The 25,648-nt window shown below is 38.7% G+C and overlaps 3 protein-coding genes across 8 annotated transcripts in view; all 3 read right to left on the bottom strand.

The window, feature by feature from the left end:
* The window catches only part of sptbn1 (spectrin, beta, non-erythrocytic 1), an 83,782-nt gene extending 81,208 nt beyond the window's left edge, over positions 1 to 2,574 (bottom strand). Inside the window, exon 1 of the mRNA XM_017477948.3 lies at positions 2,417 to 2,574. The gene's annotated coding sequence lies outside the window, so the exon portion shown is untranslated. The remainder of the gene's footprint in view (positions 1 to 2,416) is intronic.
* A 540-nt stretch (positions 2,575 to 3,114) lies between these two features.
* LOC108270577 (uncharacterized protein C2orf73 homolog) lies at positions 3,115 to 13,452 on the bottom strand. 2 transcript variants are annotated; one of them, XM_017477409.3, is made up of 6 exons: positions 13,253 to 13,452; positions 10,835 to 11,021; positions 9,389 to 9,611; positions 9,129 to 9,282; positions 7,497 to 7,603; positions 3,115 to 4,175 (listed from the first exon to the last, which is right to left on the bottom strand). In XM_017477409.3, the coding sequence occupies exons 2-6, from the start codon at positions 10,891 to 10,893 to the stop codon at positions 3,963 to 3,965; spliced, it is 756 nt and encodes a 251-aa protein (XP_017332898.1). In that variant the 5' UTR covers positions 10,894 to 11,021; positions 13,253 to 13,452; the 3' UTR covers positions 3,115 to 3,962. The 2 variants fall into 2 exon arrangements, with proteins under 2 accessions (XP_017332898.1, XP_017332897.1); XM_017477408.3 differs by lacking the exon at positions 13,253 to 13,452 and adding an exon at positions 11,261 to 11,342.
* A 1,213-nt stretch (positions 13,453 to 14,665) lies between these two features.
* Positions 14,666 to 24,306, bottom strand: acyp2 (acylphosphatase 2, muscle type). Of its 5 annotated transcripts, none has more exons than XM_047157909.1 (4): positions 24,052 to 24,231; positions 23,297 to 23,313; positions 22,277 to 22,407; positions 14,666 to 15,147 (listed from the first exon to the last, which is right to left on the bottom strand). In XM_047157909.1, the coding sequence occupies exons 1-4, from the start codon at positions 24,173 to 24,175 to the stop codon at positions 15,033 to 15,035; spliced, it is 387 nt and encodes a 128-aa protein (XP_047013865.1). In that variant the 5' UTR covers positions 24,176 to 24,231; the 3' UTR covers positions 14,666 to 15,032.
* Positions 24,307 to 25,648: the final 1,342 nt, after the last annotated feature.

Raw genomic sequence — 25,648 nt, 5'->3', positions numbered from 1 at the left:
CATTGTTGCTAGCCAGCTAACATTAGTGATATTTATGATAACAATAACTTTTCCAAAACTCTTTGGTTAATGTTGTAGATTTAACCAATTAAAGTGTCTGTAAAGAGAATACTACTATAATCTCATTTCGATGTAGAGAAGTGCTACATGGTGCTGGTGCTGAACTCACAGGTTAAGGACACCTTTTTGAGTAGAAATTCTAAGTTGTTGAAGGTTGGAAATTCCAACATGCTTTAGCAATACTACCCGAATGCTTTAAGTTGAAAACATCTCTACTGTAACATTTTAAGGTATTGGGTTTCTTGTATAAGGTTGCCAAATGCAAACACGTACCTTACCGGAACAGCCTCTACAGTATCAACAGACTATTTTAAAACCCAAACAATATGTCCAGTCAAAAATATTTCCCTTATCTATGGTGTTCTTGCTTGCTTGGTGTGTCACCAAGTAACAAAAAAAAAACAAAACAAAACAAAAAACGTGTTGTTCTCTGCTATCTGATGACCCTTCCCTATATGTGTGTTTATGTACAGCATCCTAAAACTGCTGAGTGAAAAAAGCATCCATATTTCACTTAACTGGTTTAAGTACATCATCTGGGTGTACATAATAATGATTCTCTATTGGTCATATATACAGTAGAGCACAGCAAAATTATTTTCTTCATATACCCCAGCCTGTCAGAAAGTTGGGGTCAGAGCACAGGGTCAACCATGATACAGCACCCCCTGGAGCAGAGAGGGTTAAGGGCCTTGCTCAAGGGCCCAACAGTGGCAGCTTGGCAGTGTTGGGGCTTGAACCCCCCAACCTTCCGATCAGTAACCCAGAGCCTTAACCGCTAAGCCAATGGAGTACTACTTTCTTATGGTGAACACATTACACATGCTAAAGTAAAAATTTAGGTGGTGGTTATTCATCATTCCACACACGTTGTTTACTCCTGTGTGGAGTTTTGCATGTTCTCGCTGTGTCCATGTGGGTTTCCTCCAACCTCTCAAAAAACGCTTGTTGATTGATGACTCTATATTGCACCTAGGTGTGAACCAGTGTGTGAAATTGTCTGTGTGGTGGACTAGTGCTGGACTGGCGCTAGTATATCAAGGGTGTATTCCTGCCTCACACCCGGTGTTAGTGGGATAGGCTCCGGACCCACCGCCATTCTAGTTTCAAGTGCTGTATTTCTAAAAATAATTAAAAAAAAAGTGAAATAATTTGATTAGCCTAGAGAAAAACTACACAAAGTCTTATTATGCAACACTAACCACCGAGGAAGAGGCTAAAGAGAAGATAGCTGAAGATAGCACGCGCTCTCTCCGGTTAGTGCGCGTGAATATAAAGGGAGCAGGAAGCCATTTGAGATGAGGCCCGGGATCACTATGGCGACTGGGCTGTTCCGTTGCTTAGCGAGCTGCACTGGGAGGGATGTGCGTGGCAGGATGACATCATGGCGGGACTGTTTTGCTCATGCAAAAAATAAAAAATAAATAAATAACGTTCTCGTGAAAATGAAAGAATTAGGATGCGTAAAAAAAGGCTGCAGCGCAGGACGCTTTCATGGCCACAACTCTCCTCAAAACCTCAAAGAGGAGCAGGGAGGGGGTAAAAAAGCACCGAATCTCCAACATGCCTCCAGTGCTGTAGTTTCACTCGCTCACACGAGCGCGAAATCGGGTTATTTTAGTGTGCACACACGGCTGCAGGTGTGAACATCACGTGCAATCGGTAAGCAGAAACGACCATCAGGGCTGAACCATGACTGCTAGATAGAGAGATAGATAGATGCGATGAAGATGGGACCGCAATTAGTAAACACACTAATAATAACATTGAAAGAATGAAATACGCTCGTGCGGCGCAACATAAACATCAACCTTGAGCGAGTGCGCGCGCGCGTGTGTGTGTGTGCGTCCCCTTGCATTCCAGATCTTAAAGCAATAACAGTGGCACTGAAGGTTTTTGGTGGTTAGTACGCAACAGAGGTGATCGGGTATTAAACTGGCAAATGCATTAAAACAAAAACAACAACAACACACCATGAAACCCTCCCAGTAACCAAACTACAGCAGAGCCACGCCTGTTCCCATCCGACCTACTGTACCCTTCCCGTTATCCCATGCATCTCATCAACACGTCGGAGGAATTAATGAGCCATGCACACGATCAGTTACAATCAACCAGAGTCAGTGGTGACACGTTAATTTGATAGACGCACAGTAGTTGTTGGAAATGTCCGATTTTCTCTCTCCTCTATCCATCCATCCATCCGTCCGTCCATCTCCATCTGCGCCTACTCGCGTCACCAAATATAAACCTTTTCTCTTCACTTGGCTCAAACAAAACACCAGTGCACCGGTGTTACTACACCTCCACGCATGTCCTCTCATCCAGTTAGCAACAAATACTTATACGCACTTACCTATGGAAGAGTACGTGACGGACTTCACCACCTTTCCGAGTCCGCAGTGCGTGCGCGCGCGCGTGTGCCCGTGCCTGTGTGTGTGTGTATGAGTGTTAGAGAGAGAGAGAGAGAGAGAGAGAGAGAGAGATTGAGTGAGTGAAGCGCTGGGAGTGACCGCTCCGATCCGCACTGCCTCCTTATTACACTACAGCGAGTGAACGACTCTTTTACATGAATCGAGTGAATCGACTCACCAATACTTCGATTCAGTTTAAACACCCGAGTCTAAGAGTAGTATGACAAAGAAATGTGTCTATACTTGTATTTTGGGTTTCATAAAGCCATGAATATGTGTTGCTGTTACAGAATGGAAGTCTCGGCAATATTTTTGGAAGGTGCTTTGAGGGTGAAATCAAACGATTCTGTTGTGAGTTGTTCGAGAGAATCGACTCCGTGAAGTGATTCGATAGGAACATCGCCACTGCTTTTCTTAAATCTGTGTTAGTGTCCTGGCCCACTGCTGCACTGAGCTACGGGGCGGGGTGAAACGCGCGCGCGCACACACACACACACACAGATTCAAACCACAGCCCAGATTCAGATTCAAAACACAAGGAGCATCTTTTTGAGAGAGAGAGAGAGAGAGAGAGAGAGAGAGAGAAACCTTTTTAATGATATCATTTTTAAAAATATTATTAAATATCTCAACACATGGCAAATTTTTGTCTTTTTCATTTTGTCTTAAGGGGATGCAAACTTTTACAATCAACATACATGTTTCCTCACAAACTGACATTTCAGACATTTGAACACAAATCCTAAACCAGATGTGTATATATAGTATATACACATACACACATAGATACAGATGTTTAATTGATCTGGAATTACAATTGTGTGGGAAAGATAAAATGCACAAGACAAAAACTGCACATGCCTTTTTTTGGACATAATGTTTAGGGTCAAAGTCAAGTGCATCACGGCTTAAACAAACAACCCGATTGCTCCACTTCTGTGTTATGAGAATACAGCCTGTGTGGGTGGACTCAGCCTCTCCATTAAGCATTTAAACCTCAGGACTGCAATTTGTTTTCCATATAGTGCACCCCTAATGCATTCATATTTGATGAGGCATTACTGTAATGCATGGAACAGCAAGAGGCTCTTAGTGGGTGGGTCAAGGAACAAGCGCTATATCACATTTAGTTTGTTTTGTGCCACAGATTAAGTATTTGGGTGATGAAATAATCATTTAAGGTGAGTACGTTGCTAAAATATACAGAAATATAAGGAGCAGTACCAAAATATTAATAATTCACTACTGATGTGAAAAAAATCATTTCAGCCAGCGAACTTGTTTTCAAAAGTACAATGCACAACACAGCTGTGAAAATAAATGGAGCTGTATTATATCTCTTTATTATAAGTTACAGTTTGTAACAGAACTGATATAAGACACCCGGAGATGGCAGGGACGATTCATTTCCCAAACCCACGTGCAGCATGGTTCTCTCCAGTGTCTCTTTGATCCTCACCGGACTAAGCGGGGATCCCTGCCATCTTGTCATTCCTGCTGTAGGAGTTCCCCTTGGTCAGGGGTTGACTGGGTGGAGAAGGTCCCAGTGGACACATCCATCTGCAGAGAGGACAGAAGGGCATGCTGGGAAGAGTTCATATTGTATGTTTTCCCCTCTGAGTCCGAACGAAGCCCCTCCGAGCCTTGGAATGCACTGGGCCCCATCGCCTCCCTCTTGCTCCACACAAAGGCTCCGTGACGCTTGAGAGAGAGAGAGAGAGAGAGAGAGAGAGAGAGAAGAAGAAGAAGAAGAAGAAGAAGAAGAAGAAGGGAAGCAAACGTAAAACAGATTTAAAACAGACCAGGGAAGTCCAGTGTAAAAGGGTTGGGTTTGGACAAGAAATGATGCAGCTGTGGTGAACAGATCACAGTCACGTAGCTGCCAAAAGTCGTTCCAGATCAAATCTCCTCCCCACTGCCAGAACAGTACAATGAAAGTAAGTGTGTGTGTGTGTGTGTGTGTGTGTGTGTGTGTGTGTGTGTGTGTGTGTGTGTGTGTGTGTGTGTGAGTGTGTGTGTGTGTGTGTGTGTGTGTGTGTGTGTGTGTGTGTGTGTGTACGGGGCAGGGTTAGGACAGATAACACATGTGGTTTCAAGACAACCTCAGGCACTGATTTAATGCCTGAAACCAGCACACACGTTATCACATTGTGTACTAACTGTAATCCAGGGTTCTATCTTTAAAGTTTTTTACAGAAATGGTTCAACAACAATCGTATTTGCACAATTTTGCACTTATCACCAAAACAAAACAAACAAATATCAAGCATTAATCTGATACTGCATTTGAGTGCCAATCATCTTTCTTTTTAAAGGATCATTAAAGCTGATCATATGCCAGTCCATACAGGATTTCGCAGAGTTTTTTGTGATTGTTGCGGCCAGAAATGCTTGATTTTGCTGCAGCTTTTTTTTCTTCAAAATTTGCGGTTGCAATTTGCAGAGTTTTTTGTGCTTTTTTTTGAGGAAAACTACTCGGATTGGCTGAATTGCAATCGCACTAAATAGTTTTGCACAGTCTTTCGCAGTGATGATTATTGGTAAATGAAACATTTTAGCTGTCCTCATGTTCGACGCACGTGACTCGAAGACGGTTTTGGCTGAATGCACGTTGTGATGACATCATATGGTGTATTGCGATGACATGACGCGTCTCAGCCCAAATGTGAGGAAAATCCATGGCAATTTTTAACAATTGCATGTTCCTCAGAATATTACAGAGTTTCCTTGATTTTGCATTCTTTTCTGTGATCACAAAATAGCTAAGTCCTGGAGGGACTGATATGACGTCCATATAGGACTGCAGAACTTGACTGCAGTCTTGGACTTGAGTTTCAGTCTTGGGCCTGTCTTGGTCTTTGGCATTGGTCTCAATATAGTCTTGGTCTGGACCAAAAGTTTGTAAAAAATAATGTTCATGTTATCTTTTTTCCGCATACAAAAAGACGTAATACCGTCCTCTTCAAAACAGCCTAATCATTGGGGCAGTGTTCTTGGATTTGTCTTGGATTTGATAATGGTGGTCTCGACCATAGCCAGAATGTAGCAGTCTTGACTATAGCATACAAATTCATTTGCAAGCCTGTGTGATCAACCTAAGCCGAAGGCACTCTACACCACTTTCAAAATCACTGACACCGGGTGTACGGGTGAAAAATCAGGCTAAAATTGTGTAGTGTACACTGGGCTCTAGACATATTGTCTGAGACCAATCTCACCCAAAATCTTTTTCCATGACTAAATCTTCAGATACTTGCTCCAAAAACTTACCACAATTTTGTAAACTAGCAAAGCTTATCTATATTAACAATAATAATAACAACAAAAATAATAACAACAAAAATAATGGCGCGTGGAGGCTTAATGGTTAGCACATTCGCCTCACACCACCAGGGTTGGGGGTTTGATTCCCGCCGCCGCTGGGGGTTTCCTCTGGGTACTCTGGTTTCCTCCCCCAGACCAAAGACATACATGGCAGGCTGATTGGTATGTCCAAAGTGTCCGTAGTGTATGAATGGGTATCTGAATGTGATTGTGCCCTGTGATGGATTGACATCCTGACTAGGATGTACCCCGCCTTATGCCCGATGCTCCCTGGGATAGGCTCCAGGTTTCCCCGTGACCCTGAAGGATATGCGGTCTAGAAAATGGATGCAATAGCGGAACAATATAATAACAATAGAGGAACTACATTGTTCAGATTATATTACATTAGGCTCCTCCAAAACAGTTTGAGCTCAGGTGGAGCTCTAGTACCAGAGTATCAGAAAATATATTTTTATTTAATACACCACAGCACTACTGAATACTCAAATGGGATTGGTTAAAATGTGTTGATTATTTTTTTTCTGTAACAGCAGCTCTGACAGTAATGGAACAGCAATTCACAGGTTTATATTGTATCAATGCTCTCGTTGTAATATGTTATCATTTCTATAGCAACAACTTACATAGGGAATTGCATGGAGGATGCTCCACATAAACAGGTTAAAAATATACGTAATCGTTGATGTGTTGACGTTTTCTGTGAGGACACATTTATTGGACATTTTTGGAAGAAGTCTCCAGTGTCATTGTTATATAATGGTCAGAGGTAGAGCTGTAACCTTGAGTATTCTTCAGGACAGAGGAGATTACAGTGTCTTGATCAAAATGACCAGTTGGGATTAGAGAAACCTAATTTCAACATTTTTAAGTGTGTCATGCTTGGTTTGTGCGTATTATTATGAATTAATCATCCCAACTTTGTGATAAAAAGTTAATTGTTGGCTGGACTGGTACGTTAACTAACATTTCCTGATCCTGCTGGAAAAGACAAGCAAGCAGTGAAAGTGTGGTGTTTGAATGACCGGAAAATATTTTTCCTCCATGTTTTTCCTTTGGACTTTTGGGATTTATCGAATAGACGGAGCAAACTGACCCTGTAGAGACGACCGGTTTTTCTCATGCTAGCAAAATTCCCGTGTGTGAGTCTGAAAGTGAAATAAAGGATTTGCAACATAGTGATAAACCTGTCATAGCTAAAATTATTTGAGAATAACGTTTCTCTCTTTAATAAATTGTGATATTAGTAATAAAGTGCAAAATCCTCTGCCATGAAGACTCTCCTGTGTTGGTAAACATAAGTTAGAGTTTTACACCTGACCATTACATAGCACTGACACTAGAGACTCCTTCCATAAATGCTTGCATTACTGTATAAACAATTACACCGATTTTTTTTGTCTATTTATGTAAAGCAATTGCCAGATAAGTCTCTGTGTATGTTGTTTTTAGAGAAATTACACCATATTAGAACAAGTGTATTAATATAAAGCTGCAATTTGAAGATGAACAACTGTCAGAGATGCTGTTCATCACGTTCTGAACTTTCAGAATTGAGAATTTTTAACAGCCTTGTGGCATCATGACTATTAAAAAGAGTTCAAATGAATTCTATATGATTTAGACATTTGGATGTTTCTTAACATGACTGACTTCCTAGGAAAACCATTAGTAAGTACACAGACATATCAATCTTACTCTTCCTTGATAGGGTTGGTCGTGAATTCTCCTGGAGTCATACTGGTGAATGAAGGACATGTGCTCCACTAGTTCTTCAGGCTGGCCAAGAGGACCCAAAGTTGGAACTGCAAAGATCAGGAACAATCAACTACAACAACAAACTGTAATCTTACAAACAGTCTCCGAAAATACTGGTACCTTTCAAGAAAACTGTCAGAAAATGGGACAATTGATGGCATCATTAACCAGGAAATTGAAGCACAAAAGCTGGTTGCTTCCTGGTTGCCAGGATGGTTAAAACTAAGCCTTGGTGAAGCGTTCAAAAGAAAAATGACCCCATACATACAGCCAAATCGAGACAGGAATAGTTCAAGGAACACACAAATTAATCTTTTGCAATTACTATCCATCTCAGTGTCTGGATTTGTGTTTAACATCGGTGAGGACGCCCACGTACCTACACAAAGCAAAAAACATGAAGGATTCTGAAATGGTCAGCTACAAGGACTGTTCAAGAGTCAACCCTGTTTGACATTAAAAGAAGTGCCATTAGAAATCATGAGCTACTTGACAAAAGCTGCTTGTTATACAGAATCATCATAAGTTTAAACTCAAAATATTGCAATGTTGATGTATTGTTTGTTTTAACGTTGCTTTTTACCAGCAGCAGCTAATGACCAAGGAATCTGGTAAGGCAGGACAATATTAATAACAACAAATAAAATTAAGTCGAGAGGCTATCACACTTGGCTTGTGCTACAGGATACGTAGTGAATTTTTAGAGTAATCCTGTAAGGCAGTTGAGAGTAGACATCATACAGTCATCCATTGTATTAGCTTGTTTGGACCTGTGTTAGACGTGCCTCTGTTCAGCTGTGTTCAGTAAAGCAGGTGTGTTTCCCAGCACCGCTCTCACAGAAGGAATCATTTTATTAACCAGGGTTGCTAGATTTCAGCAAAATGTCCAGCCCAACTACATCTCAAAAACCACACAAAAGATTAAACTAACCCAAAATATTTGGACATTGAAAAAAGGGAGCCACATTTAGACACACTGTAGAAGAAATTGATTGCATTTCATTCTGATATAGTTCATTCTGACTCTTACACATGAATTTTGCCTAATCTTGCAAGCCATTAACTGTTCTGTGTGCTGCCCCTCCTCTGAACATGGGGCACCGTGATTCTTTCCCCAATGGACCTCTATTAGTGCTTGTTGCAGTTACCATTTTTGACCACTAGGTGCAATAATATGCATCAGGAAAAGTGAACAAATCAAAGAAACATCAGGTTTTATCTGTCAAAAATATCATTTAAAAAATCGTTAGCCACTCAAAATAGGTAATTAGATTTTAAAATGAATTTAAAAAATAACATATGGAGTAGTGCATGAGATTAACCTTAGCTTAACGGCTAATATACGAATATGGCGGGGTTCTGCCCCACCTGCCCCTTTGGTCAATTTTCATGGAGGATGCCAATACTTTTTTTGACTGTAAATCCAACCTTGGATAAGGGTTTTAGTGATTTCTACATTCTCAGGGGTTTGAAAGATTAATAATCATATACCATAACACACACACACACATACACACACACACACACACACACACACACACACACACACACACACACACACACACTGCTCACTTATTCCTGTAGCTGGAGTCTTATTTCTCGCCTCTCGAACCCTGGTCACTGGAATGTGCGTGATCGGTTGGTAATCACGTCTCTGAGTGCTCTCCTTACTGTATGCTGTTTTTCTAGGATCTTTCTTGTCTGGTGTATTTAGCCACCATTTAGACTATTAGAATGATAAAAGAAAAAAAATCATTATCATTTTAATAGCAAAGCTAATAATTACACAGACACCATGGAATGTTGTTTCTTATGTCTAAGGTAATTGGAACCTGTTCGTCCTTCGTGTTCTCAGTTTCCATATGAACAATGGGCTCATTGAGGAACCTCACGTTGGTCCTGATGAACTTGACGTTGTAAGGTTGTGGGATATTGTGTGTCTTTAGCGCCTCTGTCGCTTCTGGGTCTCGGGATGCATATTTGTGGTCCTTATACACCTCGTCTGGATTTAATCGCTCTGGGATGTTTTCATCAAATATCCTGTAGGTGTTTGAGCTGAGAGCAGAGAGCATATGTGAGGAGGAAACACTAGTTCTACATAACTTTCTTCCTTGTGTGCTATTATAGGAAAATAATCAATAACAGAGTGGTTACTCTTTACCACCATGAAGATTATTTTCCAAAAAAGTGAAATGTTTTATTACTCTTATGGTCTACTGCAGACATTTGCCAATGATTACCATTTTTAATAAAATAAAGAATGACACATTTATAGTTACATTCAATGTTGGGGAATGTCTTCAAAACAGGTCAGCTCCTGTTATCACTTATAAGACAAACGAACAGAGCTTGTCATGTTACCAAGAAACCACAAAAAGGCTTTGGCTGAACGCGCGTTGCAATGACGTCTCGTGATGTGTCTTGGCCCAAATCTGTGGTAATTTTTTTAAATTGCAAGCTCCTTCAAATATTGCGGTGTTTTTTTTCTTCTTCTTTATTTTGCACTCATTTCTGCGATCGCAAAATCTCAAAATCTTGGAAAGACTGTTTAATGCAATTAGGGTGTTACTAAGCTCTTTTGAAACGTTCCTTAGCTTTTAGTGGTTGTTTTCTACTTTCTACTGTTCGTATGGAATTTTAGGAAGGGTTCCCTTCTGAGTCTGGTTCCTCGCAAGGTTTCTTCCTCTTAACATCTTAGGGAGTTTTTCCTTGCCACCGTCGCCACCGGCTTGGTCAATTGGCAATAATTCGCACATTTAAAATCTATATACAGTGTTTATATGTTTCTGTAAAGTTGCTTTGAGACAATGTCTATTGTAAAAAGCGCTATACACATAAAATTGAATTGAATTGGATATGAATAGCAAAAATACTGAAGATTTTATCAACCCTGTTATTGTTGTTATTGCTGTAAGAAATGAAATACATACTTTTACTCAGTCTACTTAACGTGTTCATGCAATATTACAACACGCTGATGAATTTGGAGATGGTTCTGTTGCTGAAATCTTGATTTATTGATGTCATGAATAAATGAAATGAGCAAATAAATAACGCTTTAAACGTGTCACTGAGGATGAAATTAAAGACTTAAGCCAATTGAAATATGTCATTAACATGTCATTATGAATGGTTTTCAATCAGTCTTGATTAAAAACATATTTTATACACGTGTAGACAGTGAATACCTTAAGGGTGTCAGAAATGCATCACGTGTTTCACCCTTTCACCCATCACCCTTTCTACGCTACTACAGGTGTAGTTTCTGTGGTACATACCGGAATGCTTCTCGTACCTTCTTCTTTCGGGGCAGGTGTATCTCCGCGCGCTGATACATGTTTACCTCTGTCGAGTGCACTTGCCCCCTTACTTTCGAATACCCTTTATTATTTGGAGGTTGCTAGGCAACCGGTACAGGCAGTAATGTGACACTTGACTTCACGACCACACTTTTTATGCCCTATACTGATATAAACAGACAAAAGAAAACGTATTAACATTAAATATAACATTTCAAAATAAAAAAAAATTGTTTGGTGTTTTTGTCATTTTTATTCACTTATAATTAAATGTATGAATAAAGGTGGATTAGCCATAGGATGAGCAGGCTAATAGTGTAGCTTGATACCCTATAGCCTAGCCTTCACTGAATTACTGAAGAAAACAAACACTGTTAATCCTGTGCTAACATGGATAAACAGTACCTGTTTACAACCTAAAATCTTTAGAATACCCAATCAAAGAAAAGTATAATAGCTTTTTACAAGACGTTATTTTTGTTTGCACGGAAAATAACGCTATATTTATAAACGGGAATCTTTTCAGTGAGTCATTTGATCATTTGGTTCAGCTGACCCACAATACTCGACTCTTTCAGCTCCTTTTCCTAAACCATTCAAAGTTTGCGATATTTTGGTCAGTGGTTGTTCTTCATTGCTTGACTAAATTGTTTTTATGAAATGTCACTCTACTATTCTACCTTCTAGTTAGCTAAAAAATTTTTTTAATAAATTAATAAATAAATTTAAAAAGTAAATAAATAAATAAATAGATTCAAAGATTCGGCTCGTTAGCGAACGACACACCAGTAGTGGCATTACAAGGATCTCCGAGTGTACTAAAACAACTACAGGAATTTTTTTTTTATTTTAAGGTTTATGAAAGCACAGACTAAATGGAAAAGTATTTTAGGATTAACAGTATTACAGGTGAATGATTTATGCTTACATGTTGTATGCTAGTCAGTGATTTTGTTTTGCTTGAGCCACGCACAATATTTAAAAGAAAGAAAATGTGATGGCGCAGACAGTTTTCACTGGTATGCCTACTGGAAATGAGTTTCAAGACAACTGGTGGAGGTTATTGGAAATCTAAAAACAACCCAATTTGCTGCCTGTTTTGTTCTGATTTGCCTTCCTGATTTTTTCCCAAGCTGACATGTAAGTTGATTAGAGCTCATTAGCGTGGAAATGATACAGGGAATGCATCGTTCTGCTATAAGAAAACATCATTTAATCACACCCACTTTCACCTAATCTGGGAGATAAGTGACAGGAAGGTACAACTTGATGGAGGAGAACGTTGATTATATAAGGCTTGCTGTTGATCATGGTGTGAATGGTGGTGACAATTCGGGTGGTGGGGGTGGGGCAAAACAGTATGTCTGAATAATTATTTGATGAATACAAAACACACAAAATGTCAAAGTTTTGTGGCTCAGAGTAATATTAGCAATATTCTTGCACAGCTTCCAGAATTCCTAGCTGTGCTCATGTATGTGCTAGTTATGCTAGTGTTAACTGCTTTGGCGATTAGAGGAAGTAGGTCAACATTTAACCCAAGTAAAAACCTTCTTGCTAAGAACTCATGGAGAAGCCCCTGATCCTATCATCTGGCTTTCAGGAATCCATTACAGCAAAAGATGACATTTTTACAATTTATCCTTTCATTTTTAAAACATGAGACTACATAATGTAAATTTATACACTGGATCAATAAAGGCTGTCCAAAGAGACAGGCAAGAGAGAAAGTTTTACCAAAACTGATCTAACTAGGAAGAACGCTATAGACGTATTTTGAGCATAAAAAGTCCATTGACTGAAGAATTCATAAAGGTTTGGCTGAAAAACACTAGAGTTTAAGAACACCATTGCACCTCTTTACATTTATGAACAGCTTTAGCAACCATTTTTTTTTTGTTTGAAAGTGACTTGACAATGTCTTGTGAATGCGTTTTTTTGTCCTAAGGATACCACAGGAATAATCTAACAACCGTTACTTGAGCTAATAACACCGGATCATTACAGGTATTGGGAAATCAATACCAATTGGGAAATACCTGTAATGGGACTGGGTATTTTGGAGGAAAACACAAAAAAGTGTGTTAGGTATGTTATATAAATGAGTTTGTACTGTTCAGGGTGCTTATATTTGGTCTTTGTCTTTTTGTATTTGTTGCCGTGTCCCATGAATTTTTCACTGTCAAACTGTGTCTTATTTTTGATTTTTTTTTTTATGTGCACATAACATTTTTTTGCATTGTTCTCCTTTAGAAAATCACATTTTATTTATTTTTAATATATTTTTCTATTCCTTTTCATTCCTTCTCTATTTTTTTCTCTCACAAAAATGAAGAGCAAAGCACATTCCAGTGTGGTTTCGGCTACTTTACAACACATCCAGCTGATGGCACCAACCTCTGTTTTGTCCTGATCTGGGACCAGATTTGTGTTTTCTCACTCCATGCACAGGTCCTGGATCGGTAGAAAACTGCAAGCTCTCTTTCTCTTTCGTCCCTTGATAAGCCTCTTTCCTAATCTCGGCACTGTCCGCTAAGAGGATTGCAACCGTCCTGTATGCAGATTTGCAGAAGAAGAGCATGCTGGGAAAAAAAAAACAAAAAAAAAAAACGAGGCCTTGAGAAGATTATGTGTGTTTGTTTCCACTGTTGTAAAGCTGACTGCACTGGTGGTATTCTATGCACAAGAGGCTTCTCATAAGAAAACAATACCTAGATCAGTTTTATCGTGTATCATAACAGAAGAGGCAGGTTAGATGTGCCATGGCAACAGAGCAAAGCATGCTCATGATTGGTGGGTTTTTCACAAGCTGAAAGATGATCTGAAAGAGATCTGTTTCCTAAAAGCATCATAAAATTAGAAATAATCTTAAATCAGAGAGAGAGAGAGAGATGTGAAGATATAATTTTAGCAATGCTCTTGGTGCTGTGATGTCAAAATGTGCAACATATATGCAACATACATGAAAGGATTTGACCAGAGATGCACCTCATTCTAATTTGCAACAGTATTAGTCATCCACTTTGCTGTAATCTGTAATCAGATAGAAAGGAAAGAGCATGGCTCATGCTATAGTGTTTTCATTAGAACTCGTATGCCTGAGGAAACCTTTAACATGGTCACATTTTGACATTTTGTACTAGACTATACACCAATCAGCCATAACATTAAAACAACCTGCCTAATATTGTGCCACCAAAACAGCTCTGACCCGTCGAGGCATGGATTCCACAGGACCTCTGAAGGTGTGCTGTGGGATCTGGCACCAAGACGTTGACAGTAGATCCTTTAAGTCCTGTAAGTTCCGAGGTGGGGCTCCGTGGATCGGACTTGTTTGTCCGGCACATCCCACAGACGCTCGATCGGATTGAGATCTGTGGAATTTGGAGGCCGAATCAACACGATGAACTATTTGTCATGTTCCTCAAACCGTTCCTGAACAATTTTTGCAGTGTGACAGGGAGCATTATCCTGCTGAAAGAGGCCGCTGGCATTAGGGAATACCGTTGCTATGAATGGTGTACTTGGTCTGCAGCAATGTTTAGGTAGGTGGTCCACATGAATGCCAGGACCCAAGGTTTCCCAGCAGAACATTGCCCAGAGCTTCACACTGCCTCCTCCGGTAAAAGAAAATGTGATTCATTCATCATCCATTCATTCATCAATGTGATTCATTTCCCCTGGTGTATACTGTAAAGCCTGGTTATTAGTGTGTATGACTTTGAACATAATATGTACATGTTCTGCTTCGTTTCACCATCAAAATGACAAAATGTGTGCGGGGAAATGAGAGCGCTGTTGACCAGAATGTGGGTTTCAGTGTAATGATTTTATTTTGGAGTGGGTTGTTAAAAGACAATTCTGTAACATTCTGTAACAAATTTGGAGAAGTAAAAAATTCGGCACAAGTAAATAAATAATGAAATAAACATATAGTTTCTCTCATTTGTAAATATAATGAATGGTTTTATACCTACATAAAATGTCCTAATAAATATAAATGCATTAATAATGCAATAGTTAAGGCTTTGGTTACAGTTTGAGAAATGCTTTGTTCGTTTAGGTTTAAATAAAACAGTCTGGTAATGAAGGTGACTCAGCAGGGAAGATGGTATGACCGAATTTTTTACGGACACGTTCTGAAAAGGTTAAGGAGCCGTTGTCTGGTAGGCGGAATTCAGTAACGAGTGCCGAAGCCACGGATTTCCAGTTTAGAAATGTCCCTCTCGTTAGTGAACTCAGCACGGTCGATGCGAGAGCTGGGACTGCCGACGTACCTCAGCCAGTGCTTCCTACAGCGAAGGACACACACACATATACACACACACACACACACACACACACAGATTAATTGTATTAAAGGGCTTTTTACACTGTAGGGGTGGAACAGTAGGGAAAATTATTATAACATTATTGTAACCAATTAACCCTGGAAAGGGGGGATGCAAACTTTTGCAATGAATGGCATTTTATGAAGTTCCAAAGTAGAATAGCAGATGAGGCAAAGCTAACAACATCAACTAAATCAGTAAATGCATCAGAGGAGTCTGAGAAATCAGATTACACATGAAAGCATCTCTCTCTCTCTCTCTCTCTCTCTCTCTCTCTCTCTCTCTCTCTCTCTCTCTGTTTCGATCTGTCTCTCTTTCAGAGTAGGAACAGCTCATGCAGTTATTCCTCTGAGGACCTCTAAATGCATTATCCTCATGGTAGGCCATAGAGGCAGGCTCTTATTGGATCTGTGTGTGTCTGTGTGTGTGTGTGTGTGTGTGTGTGTGTGTGTGTGTGTGTGGTTGTGCATGACTACATCTGATTCACTCAGCGTACAAGACTACCTAAAACGAGTTACAGTCAGACAGAAGGCAGGAGAAATTCAGGATATTTTCAGTACAGGAAGAAATGTCCTGATTAAAGATTCAGTTTGGCAAAAAAAAAAAAAAAAAAAAATCACATTTACTGTATTTTGTTCACCCTATATATAGTCAATAAATATGTTGCTATAGATATGTTTTTGTTTCTTTAGTTTTGTACGGAAACATTTCAACAGTGCCATTCATCCATCCATCCATCATACCCTCTACATGGATACTTATCTATCTTCTAAACTGGAAAATACAAATCACGTGTTGTTATTTAACAAAGAAAAACATGTAATCATCGATATGGTAATGAAAGGAGTCTCCAGTGTCAGAAAGCCTTCAGGACAGATGAGTTTACATTTTCTGGTTTTTCAGTAACTTGACAAACTGCTTTTTTTTTTTTTTTTTGCCTTATTAACTTCAAGAGAGATAAACGGCCATTCTCTTACCAGCCTCAATTTTTCTATCTGCTATAACTTAAGTGACAACAGGAATTAGCTTGTTTTTCGCAGATGTTCCACAACATTATATGGAAATATGGCTAAAAAGTATGATGTGTCACTCATTGTTCTGACATCTTTCTATCATAGCCAGCATTCACCTTTTCAGAAATTTGTGCTACAATAGCTCTGCTGTGGGATCAGACCTCAGACCTTGTCCTTCCTTGGACCACTTTTTGTAGGTACTAACCATTGAATACCAGGAACACTCCACAAGACCTGCCGTTTTGGAGATGCTCTGACCCAGTCGTCTAGCCATCACAATTTGGCCCTTGTCAAAGTCGCTCTGATCCGTAGGCTTGCCCAAATTTCCTGCTTCCAACACATCGACTATGAGAACTGACTGTTCACTGTACACATACTGCCTAATATATCCCACCCCTTGACAGGTGCCACTGTAACGAGATAATCAATGTTATTCATGTCATGTCAGATGCTCCACATAATTCAGTGGTTTTAATGTTATCGTGTAATGTTAGTTCTGAATACTATACGTTTTCCTGAGCAAAATATTTCTCATTTGCATGTTTCTAAACCACGAGTAAAGCATTTAAAAATCTTGTTATATCCATTTCCCCTTAAAGACATCTCACCTTGGCTTTCCATGCTTACCAGGAAAGAGGAGCCCAAAGGCTAAATCGTTTAAAAAGCACAACTGAAACAAATGTATGCCGAAACTTGGACTATGAGGAGCAGATCTTTTTTTTTTTTTTTAACAGATGCATTTAATGAAGAAAGACTCTCTTTGAAAGAAATCTCTTCAGGATCACTTATTCCGAGTTGCAAAGTGTACGTAGAGGACTACAGACCTTGTTCCTTTCAGATGTCCCCATGTTTTTAGAATAGAAGCCAACTGGAAGACTTAGTTACAAGGTCCAGTTGGACAGAGTTGTGGTTTTAACTCCCTGAAACATGGCGATTTTAAATACTAATAATGAATAAGTGTAGAAAAGAACATCTTATGAAAGAGACCGTAAATAAATAAATAAATACATACATACATACATATCGCCTACACCTACTGTTTATAACCTAATCTACACATGGAAAACACTGCTATATTTGAAATTATATCCGATGAGAAATGAGTTCTCACTTTGAAGATCAGCATCAGTCTATGTCTCGTATTAAAACATGAACCTCATCATCATCCCTTCATTTGACTGGTCTCTGTTCATGCTAACATCAGTGAGCAAATAACTGCTGATTCATTCTTGTTATTCGGTCATTTCAACTTTTTAGAACGTACACGATTATCACACAGAGTACAGATTAGTATGTTGTCATTGTTGGTGTACTTGCTGTTCGTCATTGCATTCACCCAGATTTCCTATCATGTTTTTACTTGTATTGTTTTTTTTTTTTTCTTTGTTTGGTTCCAGCTGAAGTATTACATCAATGATTAGGTGGAGTTCACTGAAAACAGGAAACCCAGCCCTGAGAAAAAAGTTTTGCATGGACGTATGATTTATTGTTGCGTTTGCGTCCGGTTGTAGGAATAGTGCACACAGTCGAGCCAAGAGCTATGAGCTACAAGCTACGCTTGGCTGAACTCTTATTAGCACTCGTGTTTGTTTACACAGCGCCGATGCGCTTCGGTTTTAACTACGAACCACCTAGGACTTTCTGTTACTTTCCCATTGTGAAAAAATCTTCCTCTTTTCCTAGTAGTGCCCATGTTTGTGTGTGTGTGAGTGTGTGTGTGTGGTTTATTGTGCAGTAAAGGAAAGGAGACTTGTCCTTGCCTTGGTGTTGCGGAAGTCTGATAACATTGAAGTACGCTGATAGGAAGGAATTTCCTCCAGCTGGATGATTATCCACAAACAGCATGGGTCAGAAGAACCACCAATCCAACAGAGGCTTGGACAGAGTGTTTGGTTTCTCACGTGGTGAAATCTAAAGCAGATATTATATCAGCCAGCAATGATGACACCAAATGGCACTGTGCCCTTGGTGTGTCACTGAGTAATAAACAATTTTTGTTGAAAGTTGTGCTGCGTCGTGATGCACCACAAGATGTCTCACAGAAATCTACTTGGACGTTATGGTGTGTATTTCACTGAGATGTCTTTTTTTTTTTTTTTTTTAATTATTATTTTTTTTTTACAGTTAAGGATGTTATTCTTGTGTGTGTGTGTGTGTGTGTGTGTGTGTCTATAATGTGTGACTGTAATGTGTGTACGATGACAGTCCGCTGGGACAACTGCTCTAAACATCACACAATGGGACACACAAACACACACACACACACCATAAACGAACAGATTGCTGAATGTAATCTGGAAGACAGAGTAAGAGAAAGAGAAGGCCTGGGTGATTACAATAAATGTAAGAATAAACCACTTCAGGATCTGTAATTATAGGAAAATAATCAACAACGGAGCGGAAGACCAGCACATCCTGAAGTGTTTTATTCCTCTTCTCCTCTGAAACTACAGCAATTATACCAAAGATTACCATTTTTATTTTATTGGGCGGCTGTGGTTCAGGTGGTAGAGCGGGTTTCCACTAATCGTAGGGTTGGCGGTTCAATTCCCGGCCCACGTGACTGCCGAAGTGTCCTTGGGCAAGACACTAAACCCCAAGTTGCTCCCGATGGCAAGTTAGCGCCTTGCATGGCAGCTCTGCTACCATTGGTGTGTGAGTGTCTGTGTAAATGGGTGAATGAGAACCAATGTAAAGTGCTTTGGATAAAAGCGCTATATAAGTCCGCCATTTATTTATTTCTTAAAGAATAACACCATACTTTTTTTTAATCCACTTATAGTTACATTTATTGTTGTGGAACGTAAATCGGCTTATCGGACATTTTCAATCAGTATAAACAAATTAATTATTTTGTCGTTGCAGGTCTGTTATAAGATTAGTCAGGACACTGTTGGGTTACTGTGTGTAGAGTCTGTGTTTAACTGCTGGTGAGCAGGGTGATGGGAAAGGGTGCGGGGGTGAGCCCCCTGCTGGGCGATGACACTGGTGCAGAGATAACACAGACAGCACAACTAAAGCTTTTTTTGACAGTACAAAACAGTATACAACGGCCACAATACATTTATTACATTTAAACCTAGTAGGTTATACTTATGTAAATTCTTAAAGCCCTGAGTGTCTACTTTTATATGAGCCATTAACCACTACTGTGGAGCATGACATCACAAATATATTCAATGCTGAACACGGGCACCGTCAAAACAGGTGATATTAGTTTTGGCATCTTAATGTAAAAACATTGTGGTATGATATTGTTGCCTTTCCCCCTTCCTTAACTGAGAGGCGGGAAAAGAAAACAGTAAAAGGAAGAAGTGAGAAGGGTAAGGCATATTAAAGGATTGTACAGCTGTCTCTGTCTCTGGTTAAATATTTCATGAGCAAACGCATTTCTGCTCTCTCACATGTCCAGTTAAAGCACCGGAACGAAGAAGAGGAGAAAGCAGGTTGATGGAGAAAAGCTTTTTAGTGAGCTTTCAGTACTGTATTGAGGCAAGTCTCTCTCTCTCTCTATCTCTCTCAAACGCACATTAGGAAGTCGTACAAATACAGTGTTATTCGGCAACGGTGGGAATCTTGAAGCCAATTGAGATTTGATTTATTTCTGATTTATGCATCTTAATTTTAGAGCAAGATTTTTCAGTATGACATCATAAAAAGGTGTCATTTATTTAGGACTGTCAGTTTTGGCTGACGATTAGCCTACGGTTGTGATTAATAATTTACATTGCATTAATGATTTACATGTTGTTGTTGTTGAAATTACTCTTAATTATACGTGTTTACCTCTTAGACTCCAGGAAGTGTTGTAGGAAAATCCTCAACGGCAAAATTAGAGTACCGTCACATTGATAATTTCCCAATAACGGCACATCCTGAAGTGTTTTATTCCTCTTATACTGCTTAATTTCATTTCCTCCGTGCTCTCTGGTTCTCTGCCCCATAGGCAGCTTGCCTTTTCTAAATTTCCCATAGTGGGAACGAGTGTGTATATGTGTGTGTGTTCGTGGTGCCTTGTGATCCTTACTAAAGATGAATGAATTAATTATTTCCAAGTAAGAGTGTGTGAACATTCGCACTTAAAGGAAATATTCTCGCTATGAAAATGAATGAATTAATATTTTTTTAAAGCTATTTTTCACCTCAAGTAATGATTTTATGTTTGTAATAATAGTAATAAAATATAAGTCTAATTCTATTTAGTTTGGTATCATGATGATGATCCTAAGTCTATATAAAACTTTATAATTAAAAGAAATTTACATAAATCAATAATCTACTACAATACTTCATAGTTTAAAACCTGTGGCCAAGGAAAATTTGCAGAGTTCTTTTATGCTTTAGTGGGAAACTACTCGAATCGCAATCGCATGAAATTGTTGCGCACTGTCTTTCGCTGTGATGTTTGTTAGTAAATGAAAAACCTTTTAGCTGTACTCATGTTCGACGTAGATGAATCGAAGAGGGCTTTGGCTGAATGTGCGTCGTGATGACGTCACATGACTCTTCTTGGCCCAAATCTGCGGACAATCTTCTGTAATTTTTTAAAAATTGGCAAGCTCTTCCGAATATCACAGAGTTTTCTCGATGTAGCGTTCATTTCTTTGAAATCGCAAAATCCTGGAGGGACTGTATAAACATACTGTATGATTTTTAACTCTAATGTTCAACCAAAAAAAACAAAACTAATAATAATAATAATCATTCCGATCAGCTCAAATATTGCAATTGGGTGAATATTTAATAACTGTGACAGGAGTAAATGTATTCAGTGGCCGTTTGTCATCGCAAATGTTTCCTGCTTTTGACACTTTTCGAGGTGTATGAAATGTAAATGATAATGATATTTTGTGCATCAAAGAGAGAATCAGGATGCATTTATATTTCCCATCCCTAGATAGTTTGGTCATGGGGTCGTGTGCATCTGAACTGAAGAGTCACTTGAGATTAAACCCTAAAAATGCAAAAATGGTGGACAATAGTGGTGGTTTTTCTGCACTCATGATTGAGATGAAACTCAGTTATTTATATATTAAATGAAAGGACAACAAATCGGTTAACTAGGGAGAATGTCTATTTAAAAAAAAACAATAACAATAAACAACAACAAAAAAGCACATTAGCAATTACAACTATATTTGTTTCTTGTAATATGCACAAATCAGTGCATGCATACACACAACATACTGCTGTCCTCACACACAACCACTAGGGACCGGGTGGGTCTCTCTCTCTCTCTCTCTCTCTCTCTCTCTCTCTCTCTCTCTCTCTCTCTCTCTCTCTCTCTCTCTCTCTCTCTTTTACTCTCTCTCATGTCTGGTTTACATTAGGGAACTGTGATGTCATACGTTCCCCAGCCCCGTGAGTCACCCCAGCCCACTCTCATGCTATGACATCATCTCTCCTCGCCCTGCCATGCGCCTGGCCCTATGAACCGGGACACATTCACTATTTTTTTTTTTTTTTTTTTTTTTTTTTTTTAGCAGAGCAATTATATACTTCAGATATGGATCCTAAAATCTGCATCAGGACAAATGACCTCACTCGCTGCTCACAAGGGCATTTTAAATCAAAACCACTGTTTGAAGGAGCATGCTGGACGGGGAAGTGTTTTCCAATTTTCCCCTCCAAGGGATTCAGATGGTGGTGTAGTTTATATTTTGTGATCCAGAAGCATGAAGAGGCTCAAAGAAAAAAACAAAACTGTATTCTAGAGATTTCCATGACACAAAGATCGGTCGAGTTGCACCGCCTGCTGTTTGAAGGAGGTACTGCAGGGTGATGCAAGCATTTTGATGCAAGAATTTTTATTTATTTATTGAGACATATAGGTTGAAATATTTCATGATATAACGTAAAATGGTTTTATTGATGTCTAAATGTCCAGAATACTTCATTTATTCATCAACATAGGTATTGTCATGGCTAAGTTCTTCATAATAAAATGTAAACAAGTAATATATTCAATTACCCAGAAACCATGGGGGATGCAAACTTTTGCACTCATAGGAAATGGTCTGAAAACTCAAGCAATGTTGAGCAGTGAGTGTGGATCAGGAAGAGATCTTCGTACTCACATCTCGCTGACTTTCTCTGGAGGCCCCTGCACCTGGCCGATCACGGTGCCCTGTCTGGTGTTCTTCACCCAGCCATTCACGCCGAGCTTTTTCGCCTGATCCTCTGTGTACTGCACAGTCACATGACCTGACTTACACACTCACAGACTTACACACACTTTCACAAAATGGATTATGTAATCACCAATCTTTACAATTTCTTCATGAAACATGTCATTATAGCAATCGTCTTTATGTCATTTTGCACCACAGTGCTGTTGAATTCTGAATTCTGATTGGTCAGAAAATGTGGAATAATGGTATATGACAGAAGCTCTGACAGTAGTCCTGATGGCAAGGTTTACATTAATGCACTATAACTATATGCTTCTATAATAATAGCTCATTCATAAAATCTTGTATAGCAGACACTTCACATAAATATTTTTTTTTACTATTAAACAAGCAAAAATGACACATCATTAATATGGGGACATTTTCTGTAAGGAGACATTTAAAAAAAAAAAATTATGGAAAGAATCTCCAGTGCCAGGGCTTTGTATCAGTCAGTTTTCCACCATGGGAAACTCTTCGTAATACAAGAGTTTACATGTTCTGGTTATTCAATAACATGACAAGGTGTTTTTTTTGTCATATTAACTCCAAGAGAAAGATAAAATAGACGCTGGTGAGGGAATGAATGTTTATAGCAGCTATAACTGTAAATAACTTGTTTGGTAGACATTTCCACAACAATGAATGTCACAATAAATGGATAAAAAGTACAACATCTGATTTTTTTTTTTGTTGAATTTATTCATAAATTGTACTAATTGGTAAATTACTCTGGTATATATATGAAGAATGAAACACTTTGGCATGTGCTGTTATAAGAAAACAGCTTCAGGATGGAAACAGTAACTTTGTTTCATCACACTGCAGCATTGTTGATCATTTTCCTATAACAACACGTTGTGTTGTATTCTTTACATACATCTTCCTTAATACTAAACTAGTTGTGTAAGATGAATATTTTCTTACCATTCTGAAGCACACACCTGAAATGAGAAAATCTTTGTTTTAGTAAAAAAAAAAAAAAAGGTTACTCATTTGTTGTACATAAATACATCAAGCTGAATGAATAATTCACTGTATAATTCATATTTAAAAAAATCATCTGCTTTTTTTTTTTTTTTAAACATGAGGCTATCTGGGGGCGGAGCCTGTCAGTCCATGCACGTTACGAAATATCTCAAAAACATTTAGGCTGGTAAATAATGTCAATTCTAATTCTGGATCTAAATTTTGATTTAAAAAAAAAACCTTATATATATATATATATATATATATATATATATATATATATATATATATATATATATATATATATATATATATATATATATATATATAAAGACTTCAATGCTCATGACGTTACAACATTAATGATTTAAAACATTAATGAGTTATAAACTGTATTTGTTGCCACCTGGTGGTCATTTGCGTTGATGCATATTTATATGTTAATACATTGCCAAGATATAACGAGTTTGTTTTCTTTTCTTTACATAACAAATCGTATATTAAATATATACATATATATTCGATATGTATATCTATCTATACTTGTATGTAAATAACTAATGTGTAAACAATTTAAAACATCTCGCCTTTTTGAATTCACTTCTTGTTTCTACAGCTGACTGTAGCGGAGCGCAGAGGGTTGTGGGATATCTTGTCCACGCCATACACAGACGCACGCACACACACATACACACTGACTCTGAGCTACCTACCCTGAACATTGCCGAAAATTTCGAAATCTACAGACGCATATTTTGAAGACATGGCGAACTGAGACAGAGGAAAGAGAATGAAATGCGTAAGGAGCCAGAAAACGTTCAAACCGTAGCCAAACATAAACACTGCGTATTTATATCGTCTCGCGAGTCTGCAAATACCACCTTTTATCGCGAGATTTGCAGATTTTTTTTAAAATAGCAACTCCTGATGTATTTATATCTCGTTATATTTATAGCTCTTAAAGACAGCGCAGTGTTGTCAAACACAATCTTATTTCTAATTCACTAAAACATGTTAAATAAACACAAAAACATATTTTAGTCGAAATAATTAGGGTTTAATGAGTAAAATCTGTTTACACTATATACCAGTACGGAAATACCATATATGGAGTTTCCTTTTGGGCATGATATCCCCAAACATGATCGTCCATGTGAGGTAGACCAAATGCAAAATTTTTAATTGGTCATTTTAAAATTACCAATATTAATACTGTATTAAAATACTGTATATATCAACATATAGAGTAATATACTTATATACACCCACTGGTCACTTTATTAGAGACACCTGTACACCTGCAATTATCCATTCAGCCAATCACATGGCATGAAATCATGCAGCTGCATGTCAAGAGCTTCAGTTAATCAGAATGTTAATCAGTCACATCAAACATCAGAATGGTGAAAAATGCGATCTCACACTGTGACTTTGACTATGGTATAGCCCAATGGTTTTCAAAGTGGGGGGCGCGGCCCCCTTGGGGGCCGCCAGGGGGCGCCCGCGGGGCCTCAACAATTTGGTCTGAAAAATAAATAAATACATGATTTTCTCTTTCTCACTCTCAGACAACCACACACACACACACACACACACACACACACACACACACACACACACACACACACACACAATCAATTCCTAATCTAATGTAATGTAAAGATGCAAGATGTAATTATTAATAAAAAAAAGGGGGATATATTCAGAAGTCTGTATTTTTAATGTGTTTTAAAGACATCTTGCAAAAGGGGGGCCTCGGTCAAATGTTAATGCCATTTGGGGGGCCTTGCCCTGGAAAAGTTTGGGAACCACTGGTATAGTCTAGTTGTTGGTGCCAGCTGGACAGGTCTTTGAAGATTTTAGAAATTGCTGATCTGCTGGGAGTTTCATACACAACGTTCTTTAGAGTTGACAGAAAATGGGTGAACAAGCAAAAAGTGAGCTGCAGTTCTGCAGGAGGAAATGCCTTGTTGTTGAGAGATGTAAGATGAGAATGTTTCAGCCAACAGTAACTCAGATAAACACTCTTTACAACTGTGGAGAGCAGAACACACAGCCTGTCGAACTTTGGGGTGGTTGGGCTACAACAGCAGAAGGGTTCCACTCCTAAAGACAATATAAAAGATGTGACATGCTTTGTTACGTTTAAAGCAAACTCCTAGTATGTACATGTTTGGGAATCAACAGCTTTTTGTTTACTTCTGTTTTGATTGGTGGGATTTACTTCATGTCAGCTTTCTTATCAGCTTTTAAGACTGGACTCATTTAGACACAACCAGCAAGGCGAGAGATCCAGAGAGAACATGACAA

Source organism: Ictalurus punctatus, chromosome 10 (genome assembly GCF_001660625.3).
Source record: "Ictalurus punctatus breed USDA103 chromosome 10, Coco_2.0, whole genome shotgun sequence".
Taxonomy (NCBI): domain Eukaryota; kingdom Metazoa; phylum Chordata; class Actinopteri; order Siluriformes; family Ictaluridae; genus Ictalurus; species Ictalurus punctatus.
The sequence above is the reverse complement of the archived record's forward strand: the minus strand, read 5'-3'. Positions and strand labels throughout refer to the sequence as shown.